Source organism: Rattus rattus, chromosome 17, assembly GCF_011064425.1.
Source record: "Rattus rattus isolate New Zealand chromosome 17, Rrattus_CSIRO_v1, whole genome shotgun sequence".
NCBI lineage: Eukaryota > Metazoa > Chordata > Mammalia > Rodentia > Muridae > Rattus > Rattus rattus.
In genome coordinates, this window is record NC_046170.1 from 42,033,675 (window position 1) to 42,061,370 (window position 27,696).

Here is a 27,696-nt window from a genome sequence, read left to right on the forward strand (position 1 = left end):
GAAGAGGAAAGATAGAAATCCCCAAATCTAAGCTCTCTAGTTTCCTTCCTGTCCAAAATTATGACTATTTCCAAATTATCCCTTAAAGTGACAACCTACCTATTTATAAAATAACCATAACCAGACGCCCAAAGCCAAGGAATCAGGAGGATGACTCTCCATAGCTTCTTCCTGCTGAATTGGGGCAATGAATTTTTTTTAATGGGTGGAGAGGGGAGAGGAGGGGAGAGGTCTGCCATGCCTGATAAAATTGCAGAACAGAGAGCTTCGGCAGCCCTCTGGGTCCAGAGCAGCCAAGATAAAACACAGAATTTAGTAAGTTGTAAACTTGGAACTATGGGCAGGAGGTAGATTCTGTCAGCAGTGAAGGTTAGGCAGTAGCCTAGCTATTGTGCTGATTAAGGCCTATCGAAATATAAAGGCTGTATGTGTCTTTTATTCAGGGACCTTAAGCATTGAAGTAGGTAGTAAACCCCACCACCGGAACTTACTAATTATTTAATTCAACATCTACTCAAGCATAAATATTAATAAAAGAATTGTTGAGATATGGACCATCTAATTAAGGGGGAAAAGTTGAGAACCCTTTGTGCAAAGATAGCCCTCTGAAATGCAGAATAGCCAGGCATGGTGGCCCACACCTTTTATCCCAGCCCTCAGGAGCATCTGAATGGTACAGGTTCATCTCCCCTGAGTTTGAGGCCAGCCTGGTCTGCAAAGAAATCCTGTCTCAAAAAAAACAAAAAGAAAGAAAAACTGGTCTTTCTGGAGCCATCTTCCTCATTACTAGGGTGACTAAGGGTCAAGACACTCAGCAGGAACCTGACTTAGCTCCCTGAGACCTGGGTTCTGTCACCCTGACTGTCAGGGACGGCCTGCACCCTCCCCTTTTTCCCTCCAGTGTTTTCTTTTTCTGCCCATGTGAGTGATGTGAGATTTGACAGTGGGTTTGGGGTTGGGGTTTTTTTTGTTTTGTTTTGTTTTGTTTTTACATTTTAAAGCAAATAATAAACACTTATCTACTAACTGGGTGTAAATTTCAGGTATATGTATATAATAATATATAATCATATACTGATACTTTCTGGTACTTCCTGACTTTTCCTAGTGCACTTTTGTTACATTTAATTAGGTAAACGAGGCTGAGAAATGTGTGCATATGGAGAGTTGGCTATGAAGAAATGGATGGTGTGTGTGTCTATCTTCAGATGCCCAGCTTCATTAGTCATGTTCCAGGGTACAATGCAACCTCATTTAACCTCCATGGAAGGCCTTAACTACGTTTACGAATGCAAAAATTATTTTGTCATTTTTGTACTTGAAGGGACACAATTTTGAGTCTATTTTGTGGTTTCTTTTTTTCTTTTTTTTTTCTTTTCTTTTTTTTTGAAGCTGGGGACCGAACCCAGGGCCTTGCGCTTGCTAGGCAAGCGCTCTGCCACTGAGCTAAATCCCCAACCCCTTGTGCTTTCTTTATATTAGTGTGCTGTTACTTTATATTAGTGTGCTGTTATTCTGTGTTGGGTTGGTTTCACCAGAGGCTAAGTAGTTATGGTATTTAAAGATGAAACTGGCTTTTTCCTAAGTACCAAGTAATTATTTCTACTTAACTACATAAAGGAAAACATGAGTTGTTAGCAAAAATGTTCAACTGGAATATGTTTCAGATTGAATGTAGTTTTAAATTATTTAAGTTTATATGTATTAAGCTAGGAAATGTGTTTAAATCTTAGATGCTTCTAATAGTGTGTATAGAACTTTGTTCAGTGTTAATGATGCGTGTATGTACGGACGAAACAAACGCACTGAAACACTGAGTAGCTCCCTCAGTAATCCTGGGCTTCCTGATTATGTATGAGCAAAGTATAAAATTGTAGTTTGTTTGGTTTGATAAATTAAAATAGCTTAATATCATACATTTAAGGGCCAGAAATGACTCTAAAATGGTTGGAGAGGGCCACCCTAGGACAGAGCCAACAGAGATTTGATAATACTTGAGCTTCCCAGTTATCTCTACCTCAGCGTGAGTCAAAGCAGATGTCCAGGCACCACCAGAGCTCCCTAGAGGCTCCAGTGTTGTCTCTCCCCTTAGCTCTATAGGCTCTGTGGCTTCTCTGCTTGAATCAGTGCTCAGACAGTGATGTGCCCAGTGGTCCCATGGTCTCCAGATCTGAGGATGTCCAAGCCCCATTAAAAGGCAGTGTAGCACAGTGGACTCTCCTGTGGTGTAAACCTCTCTAAGTGTTTATAGTCCTGGACACAGTGTAAAAAGTCCTTTCTACTGTACTGTAAGGAGTGGAGACACAAACTGTACAGGTTCAGGAGGACACAAAGACTGTTTTTGATGTGTGGTGAATCCACAGCTATAGAACCCACAGAGTGGCTGTAAATAGGCCTGGGAGTCCGTCCAGGCTGGGCTCTCTCATCAAGGGAAGGGTAGCTCATGGAAGTGCCTGGCCTGAACCATTGGCCCAGACCTGCCCTGCTCACTTCTGTAAGACTGTGGGATACCTGTGTGCACAGAGAGGGAGGTGGGCTGGGCTGTCCAGGCAGAGGTCCGTGACCTATGTGGGCAGGAACAGGTCGATGGCTGCTTCCCAAGATGTCAGTAAGTGTTGTGCTGCACACCCCAGCTACTGCCCTCCAACAGTTGGCTTTTTTGGTGTCTTTTCTCACTGGACTTTTGTTTCCCTAGGAAACTGCACGTGGGGAATGAACTGTAGGTTTATACACCCTGGAGTGAATGACAAGGGGAACTACTCCCTCATCACCAAAGCGGAACCCTTTCCACCCAACGGTGCCCCGCCTCTTGGACCTCACCCACTGATGCCTGCCAACCCTTGGGTGCGTGAACTCCTCTGTAGTTGCCACCAGATGGGGCACCCAAGCTTAGTCTGAATCTTGGGCTGAAAACAAACTGGTGTTCCTCATGGAGAAGGCATCGTACCTGAGAGTCAGGCTGTGTGGCCAGCTGGCTTGATTGTTAGGTGTTTTGCCCCATTTCTTAACAGGATTTAAATTAAGTCCTTCCTCAATATCTCCTTCTTATTTCTTAATAGGGTGGGCCAGTAGTTGATGAAATTTTGCCTCCACCCCCTCCAGAACCCCCAACAGAGAGTGCCTGGGAACGTGGACTCAGACATGCAAAAGAGGTAAGAATTCTTGCACTCCAGGAGGAAAAGCACACTGGTGGCACCCCTAGTGGACCCAACAAAACTGCCATAGCTTTGATCCAGAGATAATGTGGAAACTCAGTGAAACCTCACAAGCTATGAGGACATTTCTGGGCTTCTTTAAGAAGAATGAGGAGTAATATTTAGCCATCTCAGGCCAGAGAGACCCTCCGTGGATGCAGACTTAATATTTTTAAGTGTTTCTGGCCATGACCCCAAGCAGTGAGACAATGCCCCCCACACCCAGTGTCTGCTCTCGCTAGGTCTTTCAGGACCCCTGTGGCCTACCCACCGTGGCCTCCAGTATCCCACTTGCAGCCTTGTCTGTTGACACCCAGCCTTGTTTCCTCAGTGCCCAAGTTCTCTCTCCAGGGAGATTGAAATAAAGGCCTTGCTTACACTTAAGTCTTCTGGGGCCCCCTGTGCTGATCCTGGATGGTCTCTTGTGCAAATGAGTCATAGCAGACCCGTGCAGAGAGCATCCTCTGAGGCCTGCAGAGGAAGACTGAGTCCTATATTTGCCACACCCTTTGATGCAGTTTTCGGGTTCCCTGTGTTCCTTCCAGTGGCTTTGGAGGTCCTTATATCACACTGATGTCTTTCTGTCTTTGGTGCTAGGTTTTAAAAAAAGCAACCATTCGGAAAGAGCAGGAGCCTGACTTTGAAGAAAAAAGGTTCACAGTAACCATTGGTGAAGACGACCGGGAATTTGACAAGGAAAATGAAGTCTTCCGAGATTGGAATTCTCGGGTCCCACGAGATGTCAGAGACACAACGTAAGGAAGCCTCTGCTTGCCCTGCCCCATTCATACCCTGCCAAGAGTAGCCAATTCACGTCCCCAGGGCACTATCTGCATACTCTAGATTTTGTGGAGGAAACACTGTAGTTCCATGCTGGGAGGCTGCCCTGAGGAGTCCTCCTGAGGTTTCTACAGGCTTGGTGCTGAATTATACCTGTGTCTCCTCACCTCGTCCTCAGCTGCTTGGGGAATGAGGTTTTTAAAAAAGATTTATGTTGTATGTGTATGTATCCACGAAGGTCCCAAGAGGCCATTGGACCTAGAGCTGGAGTTTCTGGCTGTTTGAGCTATCCAAACAGGAACCGATAAGTAACCCGTGGTCTCTGGGAGAGCAGCAAGCAAGTACTCTTAGCCACTGAGCCATCTGTTCAGTCCCTTTCTCAGACATGTCACGCTGGTCTTTTAAAAAAACAATCTCAGTAGAGCTAGGAGTGGTGGCACACACCTTTAATCCCAGCACTAGGGAGGCAGATGGATCTGGGTTTGAGGACAGCCTAGTCTACAAAGAGCAGTCCAGGACAGCCAGGGCTACACAAAGGAAAGAAACTCTGTCTCAAAAAGAAAAAGAAAAGAAACAAAAAGCCCTCACTAGAGAAGTTGTGTGGTGCAGAGGACTAATGTCAGATCCAGGCAGGGGAGCGCTGTGGCCTTGAAGGTGCTCCTTCTCTGCTTCTTCATCAGGAGCTCCTAACCCTATTGGGAAGATGATGGGCCACATGTCTGTCTGCTGAGGGTGCAGGGTATGGGTTTAGGATTGGGAGGAGTTATAATCCCCGCATCCACGCATGATCCAGCCGACTAACCATCAGTCTTGTGGAAACTGGTCTCTGCAGTCCTTGCCCTGTCATTTCTGGCTCCTTGCTGGACAAGGAGGAATAAGTGGCTGTGCTGCCTAGCCACCTCCCACCTCCACCCCGAAACACAGGCACGCACACGCGCACGCACGCGTGGGGCTGCCCTGGAGCTCTGCACTGGGTAGGGCAGGTGCTGAGTCCATGCCTGTCCAGATGAGAATCAGCTGAGAGGGTGAAAAGGGAAATTTGGTGAATGGCACAAGCTTTCCCTTCTGTGGTTTGGGTTACCCGGTTTAGAGAGACTGAATAAGAATTCCAAAAGTAAGCAGCTTACACATTCTGGTGAGTGTAGTTACATTGTTACAGTTACTCTTTTAGTTAATCACATATCTTCCCCTTGTTTATAAACTTTCTCACCAGCATAGTGGCCTGATTTCCAGGTGTGAGTGGTGCCTGTCTGCTGCTTTCTTCCTGCAGCCAGTGAAACACGTGTACCGTGCCTCACTGGAGCTATTTTGGCTGCTGTCAGGCTTCAGAGGATGCCTTCTTCCTTGTGGGGTTCCTTGGCTAGGCTCCTGTCTCTGTCATGTAGCCCAGGCTGTCAGTGGATCTGTCTAGCCCAGGAATATACTGGCTGGTTTTGAGCTGTGCTAATGAACCAGTGCAGGATGAACTGGCGCGGTGATAAGGAGTCTGCTGTCCGTCCTCTCACTCAGTTGTTGCTTTGTGATGTTCAGGGTGACTGTGTCCTTCCCAAGCACCTTCCGGCTGCCGTTGCCAGTGGTTCTGTGCCTCTGCACTAGCTGTAGTGAGGGGCTAGGCTCCATGTTAGGCTTTTGTCCTGCCTTATTGAGGTGAGCGGTTTGCGTGAGCTGGCTCAGTCATGGGCTGTTTAGGTGTGGTGCCACAGGACGGCAAGTGGAGAGTTCTGTGGGCAGGTGGGGATGGCTCCTACTGTATCCTAATGCTCAGAGGATTCCTCGACGCTTCTCTCCAGCTTTGGCCTTAAAAGTGCTGCTGCTGCTGCTGCTGCTGCTGCTGCTGCTGCTGCTGCTGCTGCTGCTGCTGCTGCTGCTGCTGCTGCTGCTGCTGTTACTGTTTTGCGTGTGTACGTGCATATAATGTATGGCGTGGAGGTCTGAGGATAGCTTTGTGGAACTGTTGATGGTTTCCTGGGACCAATCTCAAATCATCTGCAGCAAGTGTTGTCACCCTCTGTCATCCCTGAGTGCTTTTACCAGTGCTTCCATCTCCCTGTGAAAATACCAAGTCCTGTTTGGTTGAGTGTTTTCTTCAGGAATGGGTACAGAGGGTCTGTCTTTGTCTTCACCCGTGGATAGTCCCAGACTTAGCTGCAGACCACTTAGCCGTGGTGTCTTTTCGTTGTGTGGGGTTGGATCCTGCTGGCTTGTCTTTATGTAGAATGTGCTGTAGCATTCTTAAGTGATACGATTTCCTTCTTTTTGGCTCTTTTTTCAGACTTGAGCCTTATGCAGATCCTTATTATGACTATGAGATAGAGCGTTTTTGGCGTGGTGGACAGTACGAGAATTTCAGGGTGCAGTATACAGAAGCAGAGCCGTATCATAACTATCGCGTAAGTATGATTATGTGTAAACTTTCCTCTTCCCTTAGACGGGGTCTAACTGCGTACCTTAGGCTAACCTCAAATTCATAAACCTCCTGTCTCAGCTGTACAGTTATCGGTGTGTGCTTCCTCGCCTAGCAGCAGTCAACTCATCCTGGGCTGTATTTACTGTGAGCTCACTCAGTTAGCAAAATGTATTTAGCCATGGTCTTGAATTTGAGCCCAGGTTGGTTGTATAGGCAGCCACTGGCTAGGTTTGTGATTGTCTGATGTCCTGTGGGCTTTCTTGGAATCATTGTTGCCATGGTTTTATAAGGTTAGCTTTGCTGGTAAATTGTCAATGCCAGTTTTCAGGAGACTGTCACCCTCATGGGTGTGTCGCTTTTAGAAGTCTCCTGACAATGTCTCACTTGTAGCCCCCATTCTTGCCCATCTCATTTGCTGGTTACGGACGTGGCTTTGGCTGGCCTTGCCATGTTGGTCAGGTAAAGACTCCAAGAACCTAGTGTATACAAAGCTCTGTGTGCTCCAGACTACCTATTCTGTCTTCACTCTCAGCCTGCTTGGGAGTCTGCCCTGGGAAAGGCCTCTGAGGAGCTCTTGAGTAATTATGTGCTGTGACTCGAATACCCCCCATCAGCCGACACAGCACTAAAGAGAGGTACTGGCCCCAGGAGCCCATAGGTATGAGCTATGCAGACTGCCCTATAGCCCAGAGTCACAGCTTCCTTTTTCCTGGACGTGGGGTGCCTGTTGCAGGTACTTGTTCTCTGTTGAGTCTAGCGAATCCTGGTAGGCATGCCGCAGGAGCCTGCATGGTCTCGGAGGTCTCCAGAGGCCCAGGTCCCATTAGCTCTGCCACTATTGAACTTCTTGGGTTTTAATGCTGAGAATATTAAAGCAGGAAAAGAAGGCAGCAGTGGGGAACTGCAGTAACGGTATACATTCTTCCTTCCACTGCAACGGGGCTTTCCTACATAGACAGCCATTCTAAGAATGAGCTGGGAGGGCCTGTGGTATGGGCTTATACCAGGCTGGTGTTGGCAAAGTTCTGGATTTATTGGTTGGGGTGACTTCACTCTTAATTTGTATCCTTGTTTTTAATCTGTGTGTGTCTGTGTGTTGTGGTACTGGGAATTAAACCTAAGTACCTACGACTCTGGACATATTTGGTCAGTGTCTTAAAGAAGGCTCTCACTTGACCCAGGCTTGCCTTGAACTTGAGAGCTTCCTTCCTGCCTTAGTCTCCTAATGCAGGCCTTTGCCATCAGACACTGCAAACTTGTTTTAAGGAAATTCTTGGGAAGAGCATGGCCTCCTGAGAGCATCCTCCTACCTGCTCCCTGTTTTCTCTCTGCTTCTACCAAAAACATGTAATCAGCATCTGTATTTGGCTTTTTAACCCAGGACCGAGAGAGGGAGCGAGAGCGAGAGAACAGACAACGGGAACGGGAACGCGACCGAGAGCGTGACCGAGAGCGAGAGCGCAGGCAGAGAGAGCGCGAGCGGGAACGGGAGCGGGAACGGGACAAGGAGCGGCAGCGGAGGAAAGAGGAGTGGGAGAGAGAGAGAGCCAAGCGAGATGAGAAGGACCGGCAACACCGAGACCGAGACAGGGACAAGGACCGGGACAAGGACAAGGAGAAGCCGAAGCCCCGGTCCCCACAGCCACCGAGGTAGACTACCCTAAGCCCCATCCGTCAGCACGTCTTGCCCTTGGCCTCTCCATGAGATCTTCAGGCAACAGTTCCTTGGCTCCCTGAAACAGCCTGCCTGTGTAGGACATAGTGTGGGTGTGGCGCCAGTTTCTTCCTCTTAGGTTGTATTTGCAGAAAGCACTGTGGCCAGTTCCTTTGTGTCTGTCTGTTGGTGGACAGTGGGTAGTTGGCACTTTTTGACAGTTGTAGCCATGAATGTGGTGTGCAAATGTGGATTTTCTCTTCTTCTTGGGTTACCCATGGGAGGAGCTACTGGTTCATCTCATAACTGACAATCTGACAGACCATTTTCCAGAGAAGCCACTTCGTCCAGTTTTCCTAAACCTTCAGCCTGTAGTGCTGCCACACCAGGTTAGACATTCCCTTCGTGTTCTCGGCAAGGCACAGGAGCAGAGGGGAGGCGTGAGATGAAGAACCCAGGGCAGCGTGGATAGTGTCATGTCGGAAATGCGTTTTAGTGAACCTGGCCCACCACCTATAATAACACAAGTAACCTTGTTTTGGTGTTAATCTCTATGTAGGGTAGCCTTGAATTCATGATCCTTCCTGCCTCCGTCTTCCTGCTGCTGGGATTCTAGGCATTTGCCACTGTGCCAGGCTATGTTGGTGTGGCTTTCCACCAGTCCCAGGACACATGGGTGTAGGGCTGCCTTTGCTGTCATTTGTTACCAGTTCTGTGTCTCTGGTTGCTGCCTCATGAGAATGGTCAAAAATACATTTTCAGGTTTTGAATCCAAGTGGTGGTTTGTGGGAAAGCCAGCCTTGCTTCAGTCCAGCCCTGCAGGTTGGGACTGAGCTCAGACCTTCTGAGACAGTCAGTTGGCTGGTAATTGGAGCTAAGGGAAGCACACAGATAGCACTTTGCCCTTGTATTGTTTCTGTGTTTGGTTGGTCTAGTTTGGTTTTTGGTTTTGGTTTTTTCTTTTGAGATAGCGTCTCACTATGTGGCTATGGCCATCTTGGAACTAGGAATGTAGACCAGGCTGGCCTTAACAGTGATATGCTTGCTTCTGCCTCCAGAGTGCTGGGATTAAAGGCATATGCCATCTTGCCTCTAGGTTTTATTGGTGTCTCAGTAGATTGGCATGTGTTTGCCTTCTTTGTTCTTTAGGACACAGGGTGGAGAAGTGGCAGGAAGAAATACTTAGATCCCCGCTGTCTCATACATGTAGGGCTGGTAGAGAGGATCAGACAGCAAGTGTTTGGGAAGAGGGTGCAATGGCAAAGCAGAACAGAGAAAACCTAGGACTTTCGCTCCTGGGGAACTTCCAGAGGGAAGAAAGACTTACTGAGCTTGGAGGGTTTTAGCCAGTGGAAGTTGTCCTGTGCATGATGCATGGGCATGAAGAGGTGCCACCCACTGAAACGAGGGCTACTGCATACGCTGTGGCCAAGTGGGACAGCCCCGGGGAACCTGTGCAGTTTCCTGGGAGATAAACAAAAGTGTATGTTCCTTGGGTGTTGGCAGATTGAGGTCGTAGGGAAGAACCCACGTGCTGTGAGTTCCCTCTTCCTGTCTTTATTAGCTGTTTAACCCTCCTGATTTTAGAAGCAGCTTGCCATCGGTTGCTTTTTATTCTTTGACCCCAAACTTGACAGCTGGCCAAGTTGGAGTTCCCAGACAGGTGGGGTGGCTGCTTTGCTCATCAGCAGCTCACTTCCTCGTGCCACCCTTGGCCTGTGTGCTGTCGTCATCCTCAGCATTGACTTTGACAGCACACTGACCCTTGCCCCACAGAGGCTCCGGTGGCCTCTGGATATGGTGCTGTGCAGGAGAGAGATCAGAGAGTGCTGCAGCTGCACGGAAAGTCAAGGTCACAGGTCACCTGTGCCTTTGTTTTCTCCTCAGAAATATCTGTAAAGAGCAATGTGTCAGGGGTTGGGGATTTAGCTCAGCGGTAGAGCGCTTGCCTAGCAAGCGCAAGGCCCTGGGTTCGGGTCCCCAGCTCCAAAAAAAAAAAAAAAAAAAAAAAAAAGAGCAATGTGTCCTTGCCCAGTAGTTACCTGCTGTAGTTCCTGACCAGCATTTGCACACTGAGGCCCCAATACCACATGTGCGTCTAGGCACCTGGGAGACCTAGGAGAGCACCTGTGGAGAGACGTAGCCTCCCGTGGTTTTGAGTTCTGCCTGGCTTTCTGGGTCTGATGGGATATCTGGGTGGTGGTTCCCCAGCAGTTTTCTCAGGGTGTCTTGGGAAACAAAGACAGAACCTGTGTCACTGCAGACTCCAAGCCTGGACTGTCCTCACTCAGAAGACAACTCAGGTGCCAGTCGGGAGGGTGTTAGCCTTGGTGGCTAGACTTGTTGACACTCCAGACACAGCAGTCTTGCAGCTTTTTCCTCTAAATGTTAAATGAACATTTTTCTCAGGGAATTTGGTAATGAATTCTTTTAAGGATGGTTCATCCCATCATTGTTCCCAAATGCTAACCAGGGGGCTCACATTGGACACCTATGGCTTCATCACATAAACTTCACTTGACCTTGGCTATTTCTAGCTCTGCCTGAGGATCACAAACTCCCACCCCACTCCCAACCTTCCCATCCTACCTGTTACTCACCCCACATTCTTTGGCTTTTTAAACTTCAATGTCTTTTCTCCCCTTTGGCAATTAAACTCATGCTACACAAACGTTAGGAAAGCACTCTACCATAGAGCCACAGCTCTACCCCCTTAAAGTCCCTTTTTAAGGGAAATCTGAGATCATTGCTACAAAGCAAACACCAGATCATGTGCCTCAGGGGAATCACTGGGATAATAACATCTAAAATAAAGTTGGGTGTCTACAGTAACAAAACTGGACATGCTGTGCTGCTACCCTTCCTTTCACACATGGGCATAGTGGACAGGCCTCCCCCTTGGAGAGCCTTGAGCCAGCCCTCAGATGCTCATGCTACAGGGATGAGAAGATTGAGGCCGTCGGCAGCACTGTTCTCCACCTGCTGAGGTGCACGGTCTCAGTGGTCTCTGGTTTCTGTTTGTAGAGGTAGTGAGGGGCTCTTCCTGTGAAGTGGATTTGAATACTGCATTGACTGCATCTAAAGAAGAGGGGACTCTCCACTACCAGGGTATTCCTCCTGTGGAACGGCTGCGCTAGCCAGTTGACCAGTAAGAGGCTAGTGATCCTGGTGTCAGTTCCTCTTAGGTTTTTTGTTTATTTGTTCTGTTTTCTAATCCTATTTTATTGTATGTGTATGGTATTTTGCCTGTATATATGTCTGTGCACCATCTGTGTACAGTGGCAGTGGCAGCCAGAAAAGGGTATCAAAGACGCTATGTGGGCCACAATGCCGGAACTAGAACTTCCTGTGGAAGAGCAGCCAGTGCTCTTAGCTGCTGAGTCGTCTCTCTACCCACCCAGCCAGCCTTGGATTTAGAATGAGAACATGGAGGAAAGCCATGACCTAGAGCCGCTAGGTTGTCAGGTTCTCCCTTCTTCCCTGCCTTTCTTTATCGGCAGCACCTGGCTGCACCTGGGCACGAGCTTCTGGGGTTAGGACTGAGGTAACAGTGGCACATGTGTTGTGGTTAAGCCTTAGCACTGGGTGGTGCCTGCCACTGGCTGGTGACCAAAAGGAGCTCTGAAAGTATAAATAGGCAGTGTTTTTGTGTCCATGATGGTAGTGCAGCCTTCCCCAATGCCTCCTTCTCTAGCCTCCCGAGCACTTGAGGCCAGTGCTGTGGGGGAAGAGCCTGGGATCCTCATTCTCTCTCTGCTTTAATCAAGTTCCTGGGCTGCAGTTGAACCAGACTCTTTAAATGTAAAGACAAGGCTTAAGGCATGGGCTTGTTCGCTTTTCTTTGTTAACAGGTGTTTAAAAACACAATTCTTGTTGCTTTAATTTCATGAATACTGTGTACCTACTGTGTGCCAGCACTAGAAATAAGCATGTTTGAATGAGGTGAACTCTATTCCTGTTTGACAGTACAGTCAGAAAGATAGAATTAAATAATGACTCCCCTAAAAATATTTACTCTTGGGGGAGGGATATTGGTCAGCTCTGGTTTGGTTTTTGTTTTTTGGGGTTTTTTTTTGGGGGGGGTTGTTGTTGTTGTTGTTGTTGTTGTTTTGGTTTGTTTGTTTTTTTGAGGCATAGTTTCTCTGTGTAGTCCTTGCTGTCCTGGAACTCTCCCTATAAACTAGGCTGGCCTCAAACTCAAAGATCTCACCTGCCTTTGCCTCCCAAGTGCTGGAATTAAAGACATGTGCCACCACCACCAAGAAAGTACTTCTTACCACATGTAAAATGGGAATCCTCCCGGTTTCTGGAGAGAATCCGCTGTAGGGTAGAAGGTGTGCCATGTCTCCTCTCTCTGACTTTCTTCAGCATCTCTTACATAAGCTGTCACTGACTGCCCTGGCTTTCCAGTCTCTTCTCAAAGCAGCCTTGCTGGGGGAAGGTAGCGGCCTGAGCACTGAGAGCCCCTCTGTGATTCTAGCCGTCAAGCTGAACCACCAAAGAAGGAGACCGCCTCTGTGGGGCCACAGGTGAAGCGAGCCGATGAGTGGAAGGACCCGTGGCGCCGATCCAAGTCTCCCAAGAAGAAACTTGGTGTGTCAGTCTCCCCAAGCCGGGCACGAAGGCGTCGCAAGACATCCGCCTCATCAGCTTCTGCTTCCAATTCCTCCAGGTACAGAGGGCACCAAAGACTGTGTCTTGGTGACATTCACTGGCTGCCAGTTCATGTGCATGTGTGTGGTCACTACCCAAGGACAGGCTAGTGGGTTATTAGGTAGGACTGATACCAAGTATTGGGCCAAGACTTTCAGTGCTCCAGAACTTAGTAAGTAGGACGGGTGACCTAACATGATATAGACACTGGCTGTCTGCCGGACTCATACAGTCACTCAAGACGGGGAAGGCCTCTCAGATCCTGTGGGAAAGACTCTGGGTTGCTGACGAGGAACTACACACTCTGCTGACCAGTCACCTGGCTCTTGGAGAACTTCCCTTAGTGACTCTGAACTCAGTGTGTGTGAGTGTTGGGTCGGGGGAGAGCTGTGTCTGCCCCTGAGGGGAAGGAGTTCCACAGGAGTCTGGGAAGAACCTCCCAGACAGATCCAGGAACACAGCCATGGGAACACCAGGTCAGCTTGAAAAGTCACACTCTGGCCTTCTCCAGCAACTCAAACTAGTCTCTGAGTTACCTGCTCCTCCTGGGTGCCCAGTCCTGGTCTCCACAGCATTGCACTGAGGGTGATGGCACTGCGGTGTCTGTGGGTCTCATGATTATCTCTGTCCTTGAATGTGCTTGTTCTCTGTGGAGCCATGCTGTCTCACGGCACTAAAAGAACAGCGGCTCACGCATCCCAGCGCTGCGGTAGTGAAGTAGGCAGTAATATTCTCACTGCCTCTGCTCTGTCCGTCGGTCACAGGTCATCGTCACGGTCTTCATCCTACTCTGGCTCTGGCTCGTCCCGGTCCCGGTCCCGGTCCTCCTCCTACAGCTCCTACTCCAGCCGCTCTTCCAGACGCAGTTCCTTCTCAGGCAGCCGGTCCAGGTGAGTCCCAGCCTGCTTCCAAAATGGTTTTAGTAAACTGCACACTGAAGAGCAATTTGGACTGCAGGTGCTGGACCAAGGACCTGCACCTAAGGTGTCTGTTGAGTGAGTGGCAGGTAGAATATGCAGTGTCCATCTTCCCAGAAAGCCCTAGGAGAGTCAGGCAGGGTCTTCTGAGTTTTCCCCATTGAAGTAGATACTTCTAGAGCTTTAGGCAAAAGCTCTCCCAGCACATAAAGACACTCCGTTCACCCTGACCTGTCCCCACAAAAGCTTGACAGCTTAGGATCTCTGCCAGTGGAAGGTGCCCTTTACCTCAGTCAGGCCGTGCTCAGCGGTCCATCCCTGAACTGAGTTGATGCTCCATTGTGTGCCCTCCCTGCACTGCCGTCACCATGAGCTCTTGAGAAGAGGCAAACCTTCGGCATGGTGTTCGGTAAAGTGGAAGTGTTTATCCTGGTCATTAACTGTACACATAGGCCATGCAGCCCACTGCTTTGGGACATATCACTAGGCATTTTTGTGGGAATAAAATGTTCTCTATTTCCTTAGTATAATCTGGTCCCTTCCACTGTTACCCCTTCCTGGCATATAGTCTTGCTTTTATTTCTTTTTTTTATTTTATTTTATTTATTATATTTATATGAGTACACTGTCACTGTCTTCAGACACACCAGAAGAGGGCATCAGATCCCATTACAGATGGTTGTGAGCCACCATGTGGTTGCTGGGAATTGAACTCAGGACCTCTGGAAGAGCAGTCAGTGTTCTTAACCACTGAGCCATCTCTCCAGCCCTTGTTTTTATTTCTTTAAGGAAATTGAGATTTAATCTCTCTTTGGGGACAAGGGTCTCACTCTATAGCCCTAGCTGGCCTGGAATTTGCTATGTATGTATTAGACTAGGCTGGCCTCTAACTCCCACCTGTCTCTGCCTCCTGAGGGCTGGAAGCAGAGAAGTGTGCCGGCACACCCAACTGGGCTTGCTTTAGTAATGAGAGGATTCGAATGCAATTCTGCGGTCACCGAGGCTGTCTCATGTGATGCTCACTGATGGTTTTGTGGGGTGTGGAGTAAATTACATGTGGGCCTGTTTCATGACATTGAAACTCTTGTAAAATAGCAGGCAGCCGGGAGGGCAAAGTAGCCTAGAGACGGCTGTGTGGCGGCCATCCATAGACGTGCTGACACAAACCCCAGAGCACAGGCATTGGCAGGTTCCTTCTGCAAGTGTCTGCGCATGGGGGATGGGGTGGGAGTGAGGGGGTGCGGTAGAGAGAGGAGACCATGGGCCCCAGAGTGGAAAGGACAAGGAAAACCTGTGGAAGGGAGTCTGAGACAGAGAAAGGTCACCTAGCGCACTGTGTGAATCTGGGGCAGGAGAAGTGGAGGACACAAGGGGCCTTTAGAAGTTTGTACTCAATGTGGAGAGAAAGTTGTGTGTATGATCTTTGTTTGGGGCAAGCAGCTAATGATCGTAGCAGAAGGTAGCCGGAAAAACACTCCATGCTCTAAGGTTAGGACCTTGGGTCAAGGAGGCAGCTGCAACAGGACAGAGGCACGGACTCAGATATCTGTCCGTGGGTCTTTCTGGATACTTCCCGGTAAATGCAGCACAGAAAGCAAGAAGTCGCATGGGTCCCATAGCAGGCAGGACACAGGAAGTACATGGCAGTGTTTCAGGTGTACCAGTGGGAACACTCCCCATCCCATCAGTTGCCCCAGAAGCTTCATCATGTTCTCATCATTGATCATTTCTGCAGGAGGCATGCTTTTCTCAGTAGCTTAGCCTCACTTGGTGTACGTACTATCCTCCTGGAGACCTGTGGTTCTGGGCGTCCTCCTTTGAAGTGAAGAAGGAAACCTGTAGTCCTAGTCCTTCCTGAAGTTCATCTGTAGTAGCCCCTCCCAAAGGCACACTCAGGAGGACCTGCTGAGGAAGAAGTATAGGCTGAGGAGGGGGAAGCTGGCATGTTGCCACAGGCTTGGAGGGTTCCTTCTGGTCCTCCTATAGTGCTTGCCCTTCTGGTCCTCCTGTAGTGCTTGCCCAAGAGATGAGGCAGCAAACAGGAGCCCATGCAAATAAACGCCAGGTTTTCCCGGCATCTGCCTTTGAACGTGAAAGCATAAAGGACTGCAGGAGCCTGACCCATGCTGACCCCCACCTAGCTCAGAGTAATAGGTATTCATTTGGTGGCTTTTGAGTAGCTAACATAGGCCAACCCAGTCTCTTTCTTCCTCTTGACTAAAGTGTGACCTCACTGTCAGAACTTCATCCTGGAAACTCCGCCTGGGCCCAGCACCCTTTCCTGGGCTGCTGCTCTACCCTGCTGACACCTGACACTGGGGTCATAATCTCCCCACTTTACTCTCCCTGCTTTTGTTGTGCTATCATGACCTTTGTGCTGTGCTTGTGCCTGCTGACCAAGTGCTTGGGACCCTTACCAGCTCTGCCACCTCCCAGCTTCTAGGTCAGATTCCACACTTAGCGAAACCCATAGTCACCCATCTGGTTGGCCCCATGCTAAGGCAGAGCCATGTGCCCTCTCCTGCGTACAAGCACCCATCTCTGAGGATGCACGCTGCCCTTTTCTGTTCTCTCCTGAGTGTGTGTTGGATCAGATGGTAAAGCGGCTGAGCATGAACCCAAGTTCTCTGTGGATCAGGACCATTTCCTAGGGGATGCGCCAGCTCCAGCCAATCAGGGATCTGCCAACCTCGTCCTCACACTCTCTTTGTTCCCCAGGTCCCGGTCCTTCTCCTCGTCCCCATCCCCATCTCCCACACCTTCCCCACACAGACCTCCAGTCAGAACCAAGGGGGAGCCGGCCCCGCCTCCCGGGAAAGCAGGGTGAGTCCTGAGCCCCTCCACAGGTCACTGTGGTGCTCCACCTCCGTGGGGTCTCCAGGGCTTCCAGCCTTCTCCACTCTCCCCATCCCATGCTTGAACTAGAGTGAGCAGCCTCCAAGGGGCAGCAGATATGGCTCCCAGGTGGGCGGAGGCGCGGGCTCAGCACCTACACTCGGGTTCCTGTGGCATGGGACCTTGGCAGTCATGTGCTGTGCCTGAACTGCAGAGCCCTGAGATGTGGGTGTATTAAGCAGGGACCCTGGCCCTACCCTTCCCTGACCCTGCTTCTGCCTCACAGGGAGAAGTCAATAAAGAAGCCAGCCCCGCCCCCAGCCCCACCACAGGCCACCAAAACTACTGCACCTGCTCCTGAGCCTGCCAAGCCCGGAGATCTCCGAGAAGCCAGGAGAAAGGAACGGCAAACCAGGACTCCCCCAAGGAGGTGAGCAGTGTGGACTTACAGCAGTCCTGGTACAGTTCTCCTTGTCCTTGGTGCTGCTGGGTATAAATGCTGACGAACACTGGAGACCAGGAGGTGGGTACATCCCCAGAGAAGCAGCAGGGAGCCGAGGCCCGACCTGGAACAGGCCCATTACCAGCCTGGTGTGCAGGAAGGCTCTCTCCGTGAGGCGCCTCTGAGGAGACCTGTGCTGCTTGTGTTGCAGGCGGACGCTCAGCGGCAGTGGCAGCGGCAGTGGTAGCAGCTACAGTGGCTCCAGTTCCCGATCCAGGTCACTTGCTTGGTCCTACTCCCTATTGACCTTTTCCCTCCCTCACCAGGTGGGCTGACCATGTCCAAGAGCACAGCTCAGGGTGACCATGGCCTGCCTCCCTTCACACAGGAGCACCTTCCTAACCTGAAGGGACAAAGCTGAGGCCGGTCCCAGGTTCTCTGCCCACAGAGAACTGAGGAGAGACTGGGTGTTCTCTGGGCCTGCCGCTCCCTAGTGGAGGGAGTCAGCCCTGCAGCAGTTGGGAGGAGAGAGTTAAAGGAAAGAGTTAGAAGGTGGAGTCAGCTTGGTGCTTTTGGAATCTGGTTGATCATTTTTCCTTCTATCCTTGAGCATCAGGGCCTTAGCTTTTGTCCAAGGCTTTAGCAGTCTAGACTTTCACAGACCTGTGGGGCTTTTATTTGTTGGCTTTTTGAGACAAGGTGCCCAAACTCGCTCTGTAGACTAGGCTGACCTGGAACTCATGGAGATCCACCTGCCTCTGCCTCCCAAGTTCTGGGATTAAAGGTGTGTGCCACCATGAACCCTTGGTTCTGTCTCTCCCTGTCTCTGTCCTCTGTTCTGTCTCCTGATGACCTTAGAAGAAGCTGCTTGGTGTTTGTGATAGACACGTCATGGCTCTGCTGGTCAAAACTGTATCACCATCTACTCTCCCCATCCCACTCCACCCCTGTGCCTTGTAGAGAGTAGAAAGTGTCTTAGCAGTCACACTAAAGGGGAAACCCAGGGCCTTGCGTTCTGCTCAAGCGCCCTATCACTGAGCTGCAGGCTCTTGGTTTTGGTTTGAATTTGGGGGTCTTTCTGTGTTGCCCAGAGGGGCTCCAGCACACCTCCTGCTGCCAGCACCCCTTGTGTGCCATCCTAAAGCTCATAGAGATCTGCCTCTGCCTCCTAAGTTACCAGGACTCTGAACTGTGACTGTTGTGCACCATCGGCTTAAAGTTGTGCCTTTATCACTGCTGGGTAGGGCTCGGTCATATTTCCCTTCCCAGCACGGTGTCATCCAGGTTAGTGAAGCAGAGACACATAGCTGTCCCTTCACTGTGTATTACGTCTGAAAGTCCCCTGAGATTTCTTACTCTGTTTGTGCATTCCGTAAACATGGAAATTGGGTAAAGACAAGCTGTGGAGGCCCTCCCGTCAGCCTGTAGCCCGGCCGTCTTGCAGTCACCGTGGGGCTGAGCGCACAGCTGTGCTTGTGTGTCTAGGTCTCTGAGTGTGAGCAGCGTTTCCTCGGTGTCCAGTGCCACCTCGAGTAGCAGCTCAGTGCACAGTGTGGACTCAGATGACATGTATGCAGACCTGGCCAGTCCTGTGTCATCAGCCAGCTCTCGATCCCCTACCCCAGCACAGACCAAGAAGGAGAGAGGTAGGCAGACCCTTTGCCCTCGGGGTGCAGGCTGGGGGGTAAATTTCAACAGAGACTTTGCTTTAGACCCAGTCCTTGTGCACAGGAACCCATGACTGAGGTTTGTCGTTGATAGGGAAATCTAAGAAAGAAGACGGAGTGAGAGAGGAGAAGCGGAAACGGGACCCATCCGCACAGCCACCCAAGTCCTCCAAAGCCCCCGCAGGTGGGAAGGCCTCCCAGCAGGCAGCGGCACCTCAGCAGGCGGCCCCTGGGCAGCCCCAACAGGGCTCCTTTGTCGCTCACAAGGAGATAAAGCTGACATTGCTGAACAAGGTGAGACAGGGGACAGGCCTGCAGTCCTGGGCCTGGGCCTGGGTGCTGGGGACCCGGCCCAAGGGACCTCGCACATTCCAGGAGTGCAGTCTATGTGCCTGTGCCTGCAGCCTGCAGCCTGGCCAGCCTGGTTCCTGACCCCACCCCAGCAGCAGACATCTTCAAAGCTCTGCACATGTCTGGAAGGGCCAAGGCCTGACATGTTGGGATCCTGCAAGGCACTTCCTCATGCAACACAGAGGGCCCTACCACATGGTGGCAAGGGCCACAGAACTGCTTTGGAGGGTCAGGGGTTCAGCCAAGAGGAGGCTCATGGGAGCAGAGAACCATTCGCCACTATCAGCAGATACACCTCGACCCTCTGCCTGGCCAAACAACCATCCAGGCCCTACCACCCTCACTGTGCTGTTTCAGGCGGCTGAGAAAGGAAGCCGGAAGCGCTATGAGCCCTCAGACAAGGACCGGCAGAGCCCTCCTGCCAAGAAAGCCAACTTGTCTCCAGACCGAGGTGAGGCTCCGAGGTCTAGTGCCTGAGGTCATACTGTGGGTGCCACACATAAGCGTTCTGCCCACCTCAGGGCCTTGACCAGTTTTGAAAACTATGGAGGAACCTGAGAACTCCACTGTGTGTCTGTCATGAGCACTGGAGTGCTGGCGATTGCACCAGGTCTGGTCTCTTTTAAAAGCTCACCAACTCATGATCCTCCTGCCTCCAACTCCAAAGTGCTGGGATTATAGGTGTATGGTGGGCAAGTTTTTAAGTCTTTGTTTTAAATAACAGTATGGGGATGTGGCTCAGTGGTAGAGCACAAGATCCTGGGTTACAGAGAGTAAGTGTCTGCATCTTGACACATACAGTTTGTTAGTAATGAAAAACCTTCCAGTATACAACAAAACGGGGGTTGGGGGTGGGGGGGACAGGTAGGCAGCTCAGCTAGGAGAGAGCTTGCATAAAAGCCCTGGTTTGGTCCCCGCACCACGTTAACAGTGTGCTGTGGACATCTGTAATGTCAGCACTGGAGAGGCAGAAGGGTTACAAGTTTAAGATCATCCTTGGCTACACAGAGTTCCAAACTAGCCTGTGCTACATGAGACAGCGTGAAAACAAAAGTCAGGGGCAGCAGCAAGTGAATGGGAGTGCGTCTGCTCTTTCTAGTCAAGCCCTAACACCTGCTATTGTAGTCAGGGTCATTATTGCTGTGGTAAAATACCATGACCAGACGTGGCTTGGGGAGGAAAAAGTTCGTTTGGCTTACACTTCCACACCCCTGTTCATCATGGAAGGAAGTCAGGACAGGAACTTGGGGTTGGGCCTGATGGAGAGGCTGTGCCTGGTGCTGCTTCCTGGCCTGCTCAACTTGCTTTCTTATAGCACCCACGACCCCCTGCCTAGGGGTAGCACCACCCACAGTGGGCTGGGCCCTTCTACATCAATTACTTATTAAGTCAGTGCCCCATAGGCTTACCCAGAACCAGCTCTTAGGGAGGCGGCCTCTCAGTTGAGGTTCCCTCCTGTCAGATGACTCTAGTTTGTGTCAAGTTGCCGTAAAACCCAACCTGCACACCCAGCAGTCAGTGAAGCCTCACCCCAGGCTGACCCAGCTGTGCCTCTGCACGCTGTGGGGACAGTGGCTCTGAGTCACTGTTTAACTTTGGAGACTAGAGAGTCTTGGGGACCCTCTAAGTCTCCCAGGACACCCCACCTTAAGCCCAGCAGGAAAGATGGGGGATTCTCCTGCCTCACTTTGATAGAGCAAAAGCCAGTGTTTCCGCTCTGCAGCAGGCATGAGGAGGCTGCTGCAGGGCTCATCACAGGCAGGTCCCGGGCCCATGGCTTTGTACCCAGGGGGAGTTCTTTCCTCAGTCAGAGCCATGGCCACTGTGTCACCTGGCTTGGTTTGTGCTCAGGCCTTGCCCTCCTCTCCCCGCTGCCTAGCCCCAAGCTGGACGGAGGAGAGCTCTCCATGGTGCCTTGGCTCCAGTCCGATACTGCACCTGATTGTCAGTATGCGGAGAGCAGGCTCTCACCATAGAGAGTGCCCTCCATGAGACAGGCCAGCTGCAGGCCCTGCATCCTGGCTGCATGGATTCTGAAGTAGCACTTGCCTTTTGCCTTTTTTGTTGTTGTTGTTGTTGTTGTTTTCCTTTTGCCTTTTTCCTGTTTTATTTGTCTTTAATATTTATCTATTAGTATTTTTATATACATTGGTGTTTTTGTTTTTGTTTTTGTTTTGTTTTTTTCTTTTTTTCGGAGCTGGGGACCGAACCCAGGGCCTTGCGCTTCCTAGGCAAGCGCTCTACCACTGAGCTAAATCCCCAACCCCTACATTGGTATTTTGCCTGCATGTATTGTCTGAGGGTCTCAAACCCCCTAGAGCTGGAGTTAGAGTCATGAACTGCCATGTGGGTGCTGGGAATTGAACTCCGGTTCTCTGGAAGAGCAGCCAGTGCTCTTAACTGCTGAACTGTCTCTCCCACCCTGGCTTTTCCTGTTTTTATTCCTTATAGAAAGAGAAGTGTGTCGGTCAGCTTTGACTTTTTGAGCAGGGCCTCGTGGTAGCCCGGGCTGAATCTAACCCCACTGGGAACCAAGGACCACATTCAACTCCTGACCCTCCGTCCTCTAGCTGCAGTGCTAGAACTCTCGCTAACCACACATGGTCACTTTGATACTTTGGACCAGGGTTCTCTGATAGCCCCAGGTACAAAGCAGTGGTTTCATTCTGTCCCCTTGCTGGCCAGGTTCTCGAGACCGGAAATCGGGTGGAAGAATGGGCTCCCCGAAACCAGAGAGGCAGAGGGGCCAGAATGCTAAAGCTCCTGCTGCCCCAGCGGACAGGTGAGTCTGCTTGTGTCCCCCTCAGGCTCGTCCTGGACAGGTGATAGGCTTTAGGAGTGTGGGAGACATGGAGGCAAGGAGGAAGGACAGACAAGAGCAGTTTACCCACTCCACTTAACCCCTCAGACTCACTCAGACTCAGCTGCACCTTCCCGCCTTGTTAAAGAGCCCTAGGCCAGGGCCAGTGGATCTCAGGGTGGCTATGTAGTGGGGTGACAGAAGAAGCGGGGAGCCCTGGCTACTTACCCCAGGGCAGGCTCTTTTTCATCTTCTGCCTCACACCTTCTCCATCCTACAGGAAGCGCCCACTGTCGCCCCAGTCTAAGAGCTCCAGCAAGGTCACCAGTGTGCCCGGCAAAGCCACAGACACTGCCACAGCAGGCACTAAGTCAGGGAAGGCCAGCACATTGTCACGGCGAGAGGAGCTCCTTAAACAGCTCAAGGCCGTTGAGGATGCCATCGCTCGCAAGCGGGCCAAGATTCCCGGGAAAGTGTAGTGGGCCCAGCTCACTCCCTGGAGTAGACTCTTCAATGTTTTTATAAAAATAGGGTAAGCGCGGCCATTTTGGATTTTCCAGCCAATGTCTTATTTTGGCTGTGATTCTTTTTAAAAATTAAAAAAGAAAAAAAAAGTTTCTCAGCTGGAAAAGAAGCCACACACAAGATGAAGATGACGCTGAGTCCCAACCTCCCCACCAGACTGAACCAGCTCCTTCCAGAATAGTCTCCACGGACAGACGGACAGATCAGCACTGAGCAGGGAGCACCAACTCTATGTAACTTAAGAGCTGCGGGCACACGGGCTGGACTCACCCTTCTGCCTCGTTTCTCCAGGGGCCTCCTGGGCTGCAGTTTTCAGCAGTCTCCTCTCTAGGGACAGGAAGGCTGAACACTTCCTGGACTACAGGCAGCCCTCCTTCTCCCTCCCCTCCCCCGGATCAGAAGTATATATATATACATATATATATATTCTTGCCTAAAGTCTGATTGGGAAACATTTCCTGTCTTTTATTTTAAGCATCAAATTGTTTTAGTTGATTAAAAAGGAAAAAAAAAACAGAAAAGACAAAAAAAAATAAAATAATACAGGCCAAGGGTATTGTTGGGGTGTCTGTCCAATGTGGAGGGTCTTTTTTGAGCGATCTCCTAAAATAAAATATTTTGATAAACATTTTTTGGTCCTGGTGATGTCTGCTTGGGTCTCAGCTGCCTTCCTACTGGGCACCCATGCTTCGGCTCACAGTGGGCGGAGCCCTCCAGGGGAGCGGACGCTGTCTGTTGCCCCGCAGGGAGCCGGTGGGCACAGACTGCTCATCGGGAGCCCCTGCAGTGTTAGGCCTCAGTTTTCCCATCTGCGGTTGAGCCAAGAGCAGCCCAGTTCCTGTCATTGACTTGGAGTGATTCTGGGGCTACCTCCCTCCAGCGGGTCCTGGCTGGGCAGGGGCTGACCCCACGCTACGGAGCTGCTTGTCATTCTTGCTTTGAACATGTCACCTGGCCCTGACCCAGGCATGCATACGTTCAGGTCCAGGATATGCAAAGCCTAGATAAGAACACTTCACTCCCGGCCCCTCCATGGCCTTTGTTGTTCCTGTGAGAACACTTGAATAAGGGCGAGCCAGTGCCCACAGCCCCAGAGAGGCCAGTGCCACAATGTCTTCCTAGGCAAACGATCCTGGTGGTGTACCCAACCTTATCTGTTCCATCACCACCTTCCAGGAAGTACCATGCCCAAAAGCCCCCCAAGTCTGGAGGAGTTCAGAGGACAGCCTCAGGCGTCATTCTCAGAGATGTCTTGCACCTCCTCTGAGACCGTCTCATTGGCTGGAACTCACCACTAGGCTGGACTGGCTGGCCTAAGACCTTGGGACCTCTCTATCTCTACCTTCCCAGCACAAGTGACATTTTTCATGGATTCTGAGGATTGGACTCTGATCCTTCCTGTTGGCAAGGCCAGCTCTACCAGCTGAGCTGTCTCACCAACCCCCAGCTCCAGTCTTCATCCAGGCTAGGCCAGTGTAACCATTCCCTACTGCCTTGCTCCTGGGTCAGAGTAGCCAGCCTTGCTGTTGACTGCACCCCAGGCACAGGAGAGAGGCAGCCCCTGCCTAAGACCCCCCTCAGAGAGACCTGAGATCTCCAGACCTGCCAAGCTTGCCTGACCCAGACAGGGCAGAAGCTGTGTAGTGGGCTGAAGTGTGGTGTGGGCGGGCCTGCCCAGCCAGGGCGGGTCTGCCCAGCATCCTTCCTCCTGGGTGCTTTTCCAGTCTTGCCCAACCTGGGACTTCTGAACGAACCTCAGGAGCAGGACTACCTACCTCTGCCTCGATGCCTTCTGGCGCCCACAGCTACCCACTCCCCATATCCTTCCTACAGCCAAGGAGAGCTGCGTTCAGATTCCTCAGGCTGCCCGCCCAGTGGTTAAAGTGAAACACAAAACAAGCGGAAGGGCTGGAGAGGTGGCTCAGCGGTTAAGAGCACTGACTGCTCTCCCGGAGGTCCTGAGTTCAATTCCTAGCAACCACACGGTGCCTCACAACCATCTGTAATGTACTACTCACATAAAATAAATAAGTAAATTTAAAAAAAGAAGAAGAAGAAGTGGGAAGACAGGCAGGTACCGAGACTGTCCTGCTGCCATCTTAAGACACCCATGGAGGGCTGGAGAGATGGCTCAGTGGTTAAGATCTCCGACTGCTCTTCCAGAGGTCCTGAGTTCAATTCCCAGCAACCACATGGTGGCTCTCAACCATCTGTAATAGGATTCTGGTGTATCTGAAGTCAGCTACAGTGTACTCACTCTACAGTGTACTCACATACATAAAATAAATAAAAATCTTAAAAAAAAAAAAAAAAAAAGACACCCATGGAATGTCTGCTCCAACATGGGAGCTCAGAGGCCAGGATGCTAGTGCCAGCCTGGCCCAGAGTCCTTCGCATTTTAAGAGATGGAGATGTCTGGTTTGAAGCCCTGCTTGGGATTAGCTGGCCACAGGACCAACAAGGAGCTGCTGTGAGCCAAGGCAGGAGGTCTGGTCAACTCTGCTGGGTTCCATTTGGAAACTGGTCCTAGCACACAGATCTCAGCCTCAGGACCTTGAGCCTTAGGACCTGTCAGGAAGCAGAGTAGTACAAATTTGAACAACATATTTGTTGTACTGCCTGGGTTAATTTGCTGCCATCCTGGGCCTCAGTTTTTCCACCTGAGAAGTAGGTACCCTGGAGCTCCTGAAGAGTGTACACATGGTAATAGTTGGGCATTGTCTCCAAAGTTCATAGTTCATGCTCCCATTCTCTCCTGGGCCTGAGGTACTAGGCGGGACAGAGACAGAGGTGTGGACATCAGGGGACTCTCTTCCTGGGCACTTCCCTGACAGTGGCCTTTCCATAGGGAGCCATGTGGCCCCTCTGGGCTCCACTCTGGGAGAGGTAGCCCTGGGGAGAGATGGCTGGTCTAAAGCAGGGCCCTGTGGGGTGGGCCTTTCTCCCTGGTATTCCTCTCTTGTTTTCATTTCTGTTGTAAACACAGACATAAACAGACACACACCAGAGAAACAGACACACAGATACACGGCACACACAGAGAAACACAGGCACACACACATAGAGACACACATACATACAGACACACGGACACAGACAGACACATACACACAGATGATATACACAGAGACACACAGACACACACACAGACACACAGATACACAGACACTGACACACAGAAAAACACACACACAGAGACACACAGACACATAGACACATACACATAGATACACAAATACACACAGAGAGCCACACAGACACATACATGCAAATACACAGATGCACAGACACACATATACACAGACAGACACACAGACACATATGCACACACCGGTTTTCCTTCCCTTGCGTTCCTCCTCCTTTCCCAGGACACTGGGTGCTGTCAGACAGGTTGTATACAGAAAGACTCCAACCAGAGAAGAGGCCGGAATCTCCTGACACATCCCTCTCTTCCAGGATATAGCTGGCCCAACTCCTCCCTCACCTCAACTCTACCTCCTTCCCACCTGCATCTTGAAAAGTCTGTGACTCACAGACTCAGAATGCAGAGAGGCCACGGGAATCATGTCAGGGTTCTCATTGGTTAGCCAGAAAAATCGAGGTCTGGGAAACCCCACCCCCATCCACTAGAACATTCTCCAAGGACCTGCAGCTACACCTGGACATGTGGGAGTTTAAGTGCATGTTGGTGGGCTTGTGTGTGTACCAGGGAGAAGCTGGAGGCCAGCAGGCCTGCAAGAGAGGGAACTAGGGCTGGGCTTTGCACAAAACACCTCAGCGCCAACTTCCGGACCCTTAAGGACATCTCCGAAGGAGCTTCCTTGGCTCATTTACTCAGTCTCATCCCCTACCTGGCCTTTTATGTGAGGGGAGGGGCTGGGAGTGTCCACCCCAGATTCTGGGAACAGGCTGGGAGCCTGGTGACAGCAACACTCAGCTTCCAGTGATTCAACTGACCCCAGCCAGTTGGCAGCACGACACTGCCCTTGTGGTGGCCTTTCAAGTGTGTGAACAGAGCTGTCCCTTTCTCCCATTGGGCTGTCACTCACTGGGCACCCTGATGTGCCCCCTTCGCTCTGGAGCTGGGCCACAGCAGATGCCACACCACAGCCTCTGCCCTCAGGTTGACACTGCTCGTAGGTATAAAGACTGATATCACAGCTACACTCCCTGGCTCCTTCCCCAGAGCTGGACAGGTCAGACTCTAGCAAAATCCAGGACAGACTTTGGAGGTGGTCAGGGCTCCAGAGGGCCCCAGGGAGGAGGAGGCCTTCCCAGAAAGGCATTCAAACCTAAGGCATTTAGAACATCCCGAGATCTGGGTCCTCCTTTTAGATAATCAAAAGCACCCCCAGTACCCAGCTGCGTGGGACTCAGAGGGAGGATGGGGGCACTGCAGGTGGCTCCAGGCTCAACCGAATTTCCATCAATGGCTGGACTCATTTCTGGTACACCTACCTCCCCAGCCCCAGGATTTTCACTTGGGATACAACTGTTGGAGACGGTCTGGAGAGAAGATTCTGAGGTTAAAAGCACTGGCTGCTCCAGGTTCTGTTCCCTGCACCCTCAGGGCCATAGTTCCAGCTCCAGGAGACCAGGGGTCCACTCCTGGCCTCCAGGGGTACCAGGCACATACGGGCAGACAAAACACTCATCCACGTGTTTTGTTTTGGGGGTGGTTTATTATTTATTTGCTTCGTTTGTTTGTTGTTTATTGACACAGGGTTCTCCATGTAGCCCTGGTTGTCCAGGACTCCACTCAGTAGACCAGGCTGGCCTCAGACTCAGAGATCTGCCTGCTTCTGCCTCCTGAGTGCTAGGATTAAAGGTGGGTAGCACCATAGCTGGCTCACACAAAAGTGTTTTTGGTTTTTTTTTTAATTATAAACCTGTAGGGTCTCCAATCCTAAGGGTTTTCCTTAGCATCCGTCTCTCCTGCCTGTACAGGGGAGGGGTTTGTGGTGAACTTAGGCAGGAAGCACAGCCTCAAAGTCCATCCACGGGTCCAGGGACTGAACCTTACAGACTCACAACAGGCAGGAAGTAACATGTAAGCCCCCCCCCCAGTGCCAACCCCAGGGTCCCTGCGCTCAAATAGTTGAGCTGACACAAATCCAAGCAGAGAGCCGTTCAGCCGGAACCCCTAGTTCCTGGTTTCAGAGTGTCCCACCAGGCGGGGCCCCATGTTTTCCTGGCCACTCCACGGGAAAGGATCTTTGGGTAAAACCGGTGCCTTGCAGGGGTTCCTAAGTATCTGTGACAAAAGGGTAGGTGTGGTCGGGACAGGGCACAGGGCTGTTCTCAGGACCTACCTGGACAACTCTGTGATGCAAAGGGACAGACCCAGAGGAGGAAGCAGTGCTGGATTTTCCCCAGGTGTGGCCCCAGGTATAAAGAAGCACACAGCCGGGCTTCACCGGGTACAGCACTGGGACCGTCGCCAGGTGTAAAGCTGTTCCATGTCTACTGCC

At 50.9% G+C, this 27,696-nt stretch overlaps 1 protein-coding gene across 4 annotated transcripts in view; it reads left to right on the plus strand.

Annotated features, from left to right (window-relative positions):
• The window catches only part of Zc3h18 (zinc finger CCCH-type containing 18), a 44,489-nt gene extending 21,639 nt beyond the window's left edge, over nucleotides 1-22,850 (plus strand). For 3 of the 4 annotated variants that reach the window (XM_032887502.1, XM_032887499.1, XM_032887501.1), the window contains 15 exons: nucleotides 2,696-2,844; nucleotides 3,060-3,152; nucleotides 3,792-3,949; nucleotides 6,247-6,364; nucleotides 7,763-8,031; nucleotides 12,516-12,707; nucleotides 13,453-13,578; nucleotides 16,324-16,428; nucleotides 16,727-16,870; nucleotides 17,094-17,159; nucleotides 18,368-18,528; nucleotides 18,644-18,843; nucleotides 19,258-19,351; nucleotides 21,586-21,682; nucleotides 21,981-22,850. In XM_032887502.1, coding sequence (XP_032743393.1) covers nucleotides 2,696-2,844; nucleotides 3,060-3,152; nucleotides 3,792-3,949; nucleotides 6,247-6,364; nucleotides 7,763-8,031; nucleotides 12,516-12,707; nucleotides 13,453-13,578; nucleotides 16,324-16,428; nucleotides 16,727-16,870; nucleotides 17,094-17,159; nucleotides 18,368-18,528; nucleotides 18,644-18,843; nucleotides 19,258-19,351; nucleotides 21,586-21,682; nucleotides 21,981-22,179 — 2,171 coding nt within the window. In that variant the 3' untranslated portion in view covers nucleotides 22,180-22,850. The remainder of the gene's footprint in view (nucleotides 1-2,695; nucleotides 2,845-3,059; nucleotides 3,153-3,791; nucleotides 3,950-6,246; nucleotides 6,365-7,762; nucleotides 8,032-12,515; nucleotides 12,708-13,452; nucleotides 13,579-16,323; nucleotides 16,429-16,726; nucleotides 16,871-17,093; nucleotides 17,160-18,367; nucleotides 18,529-18,643; nucleotides 18,844-19,257; nucleotides 19,352-21,585; nucleotides 21,683-21,980) is intronic. The other variant, XM_032887500.1, reaches the window with a different exon arrangement.
• The last annotated feature ends 4,846 nt before the right edge of the window (nucleotides 22,851-27,696 follow it).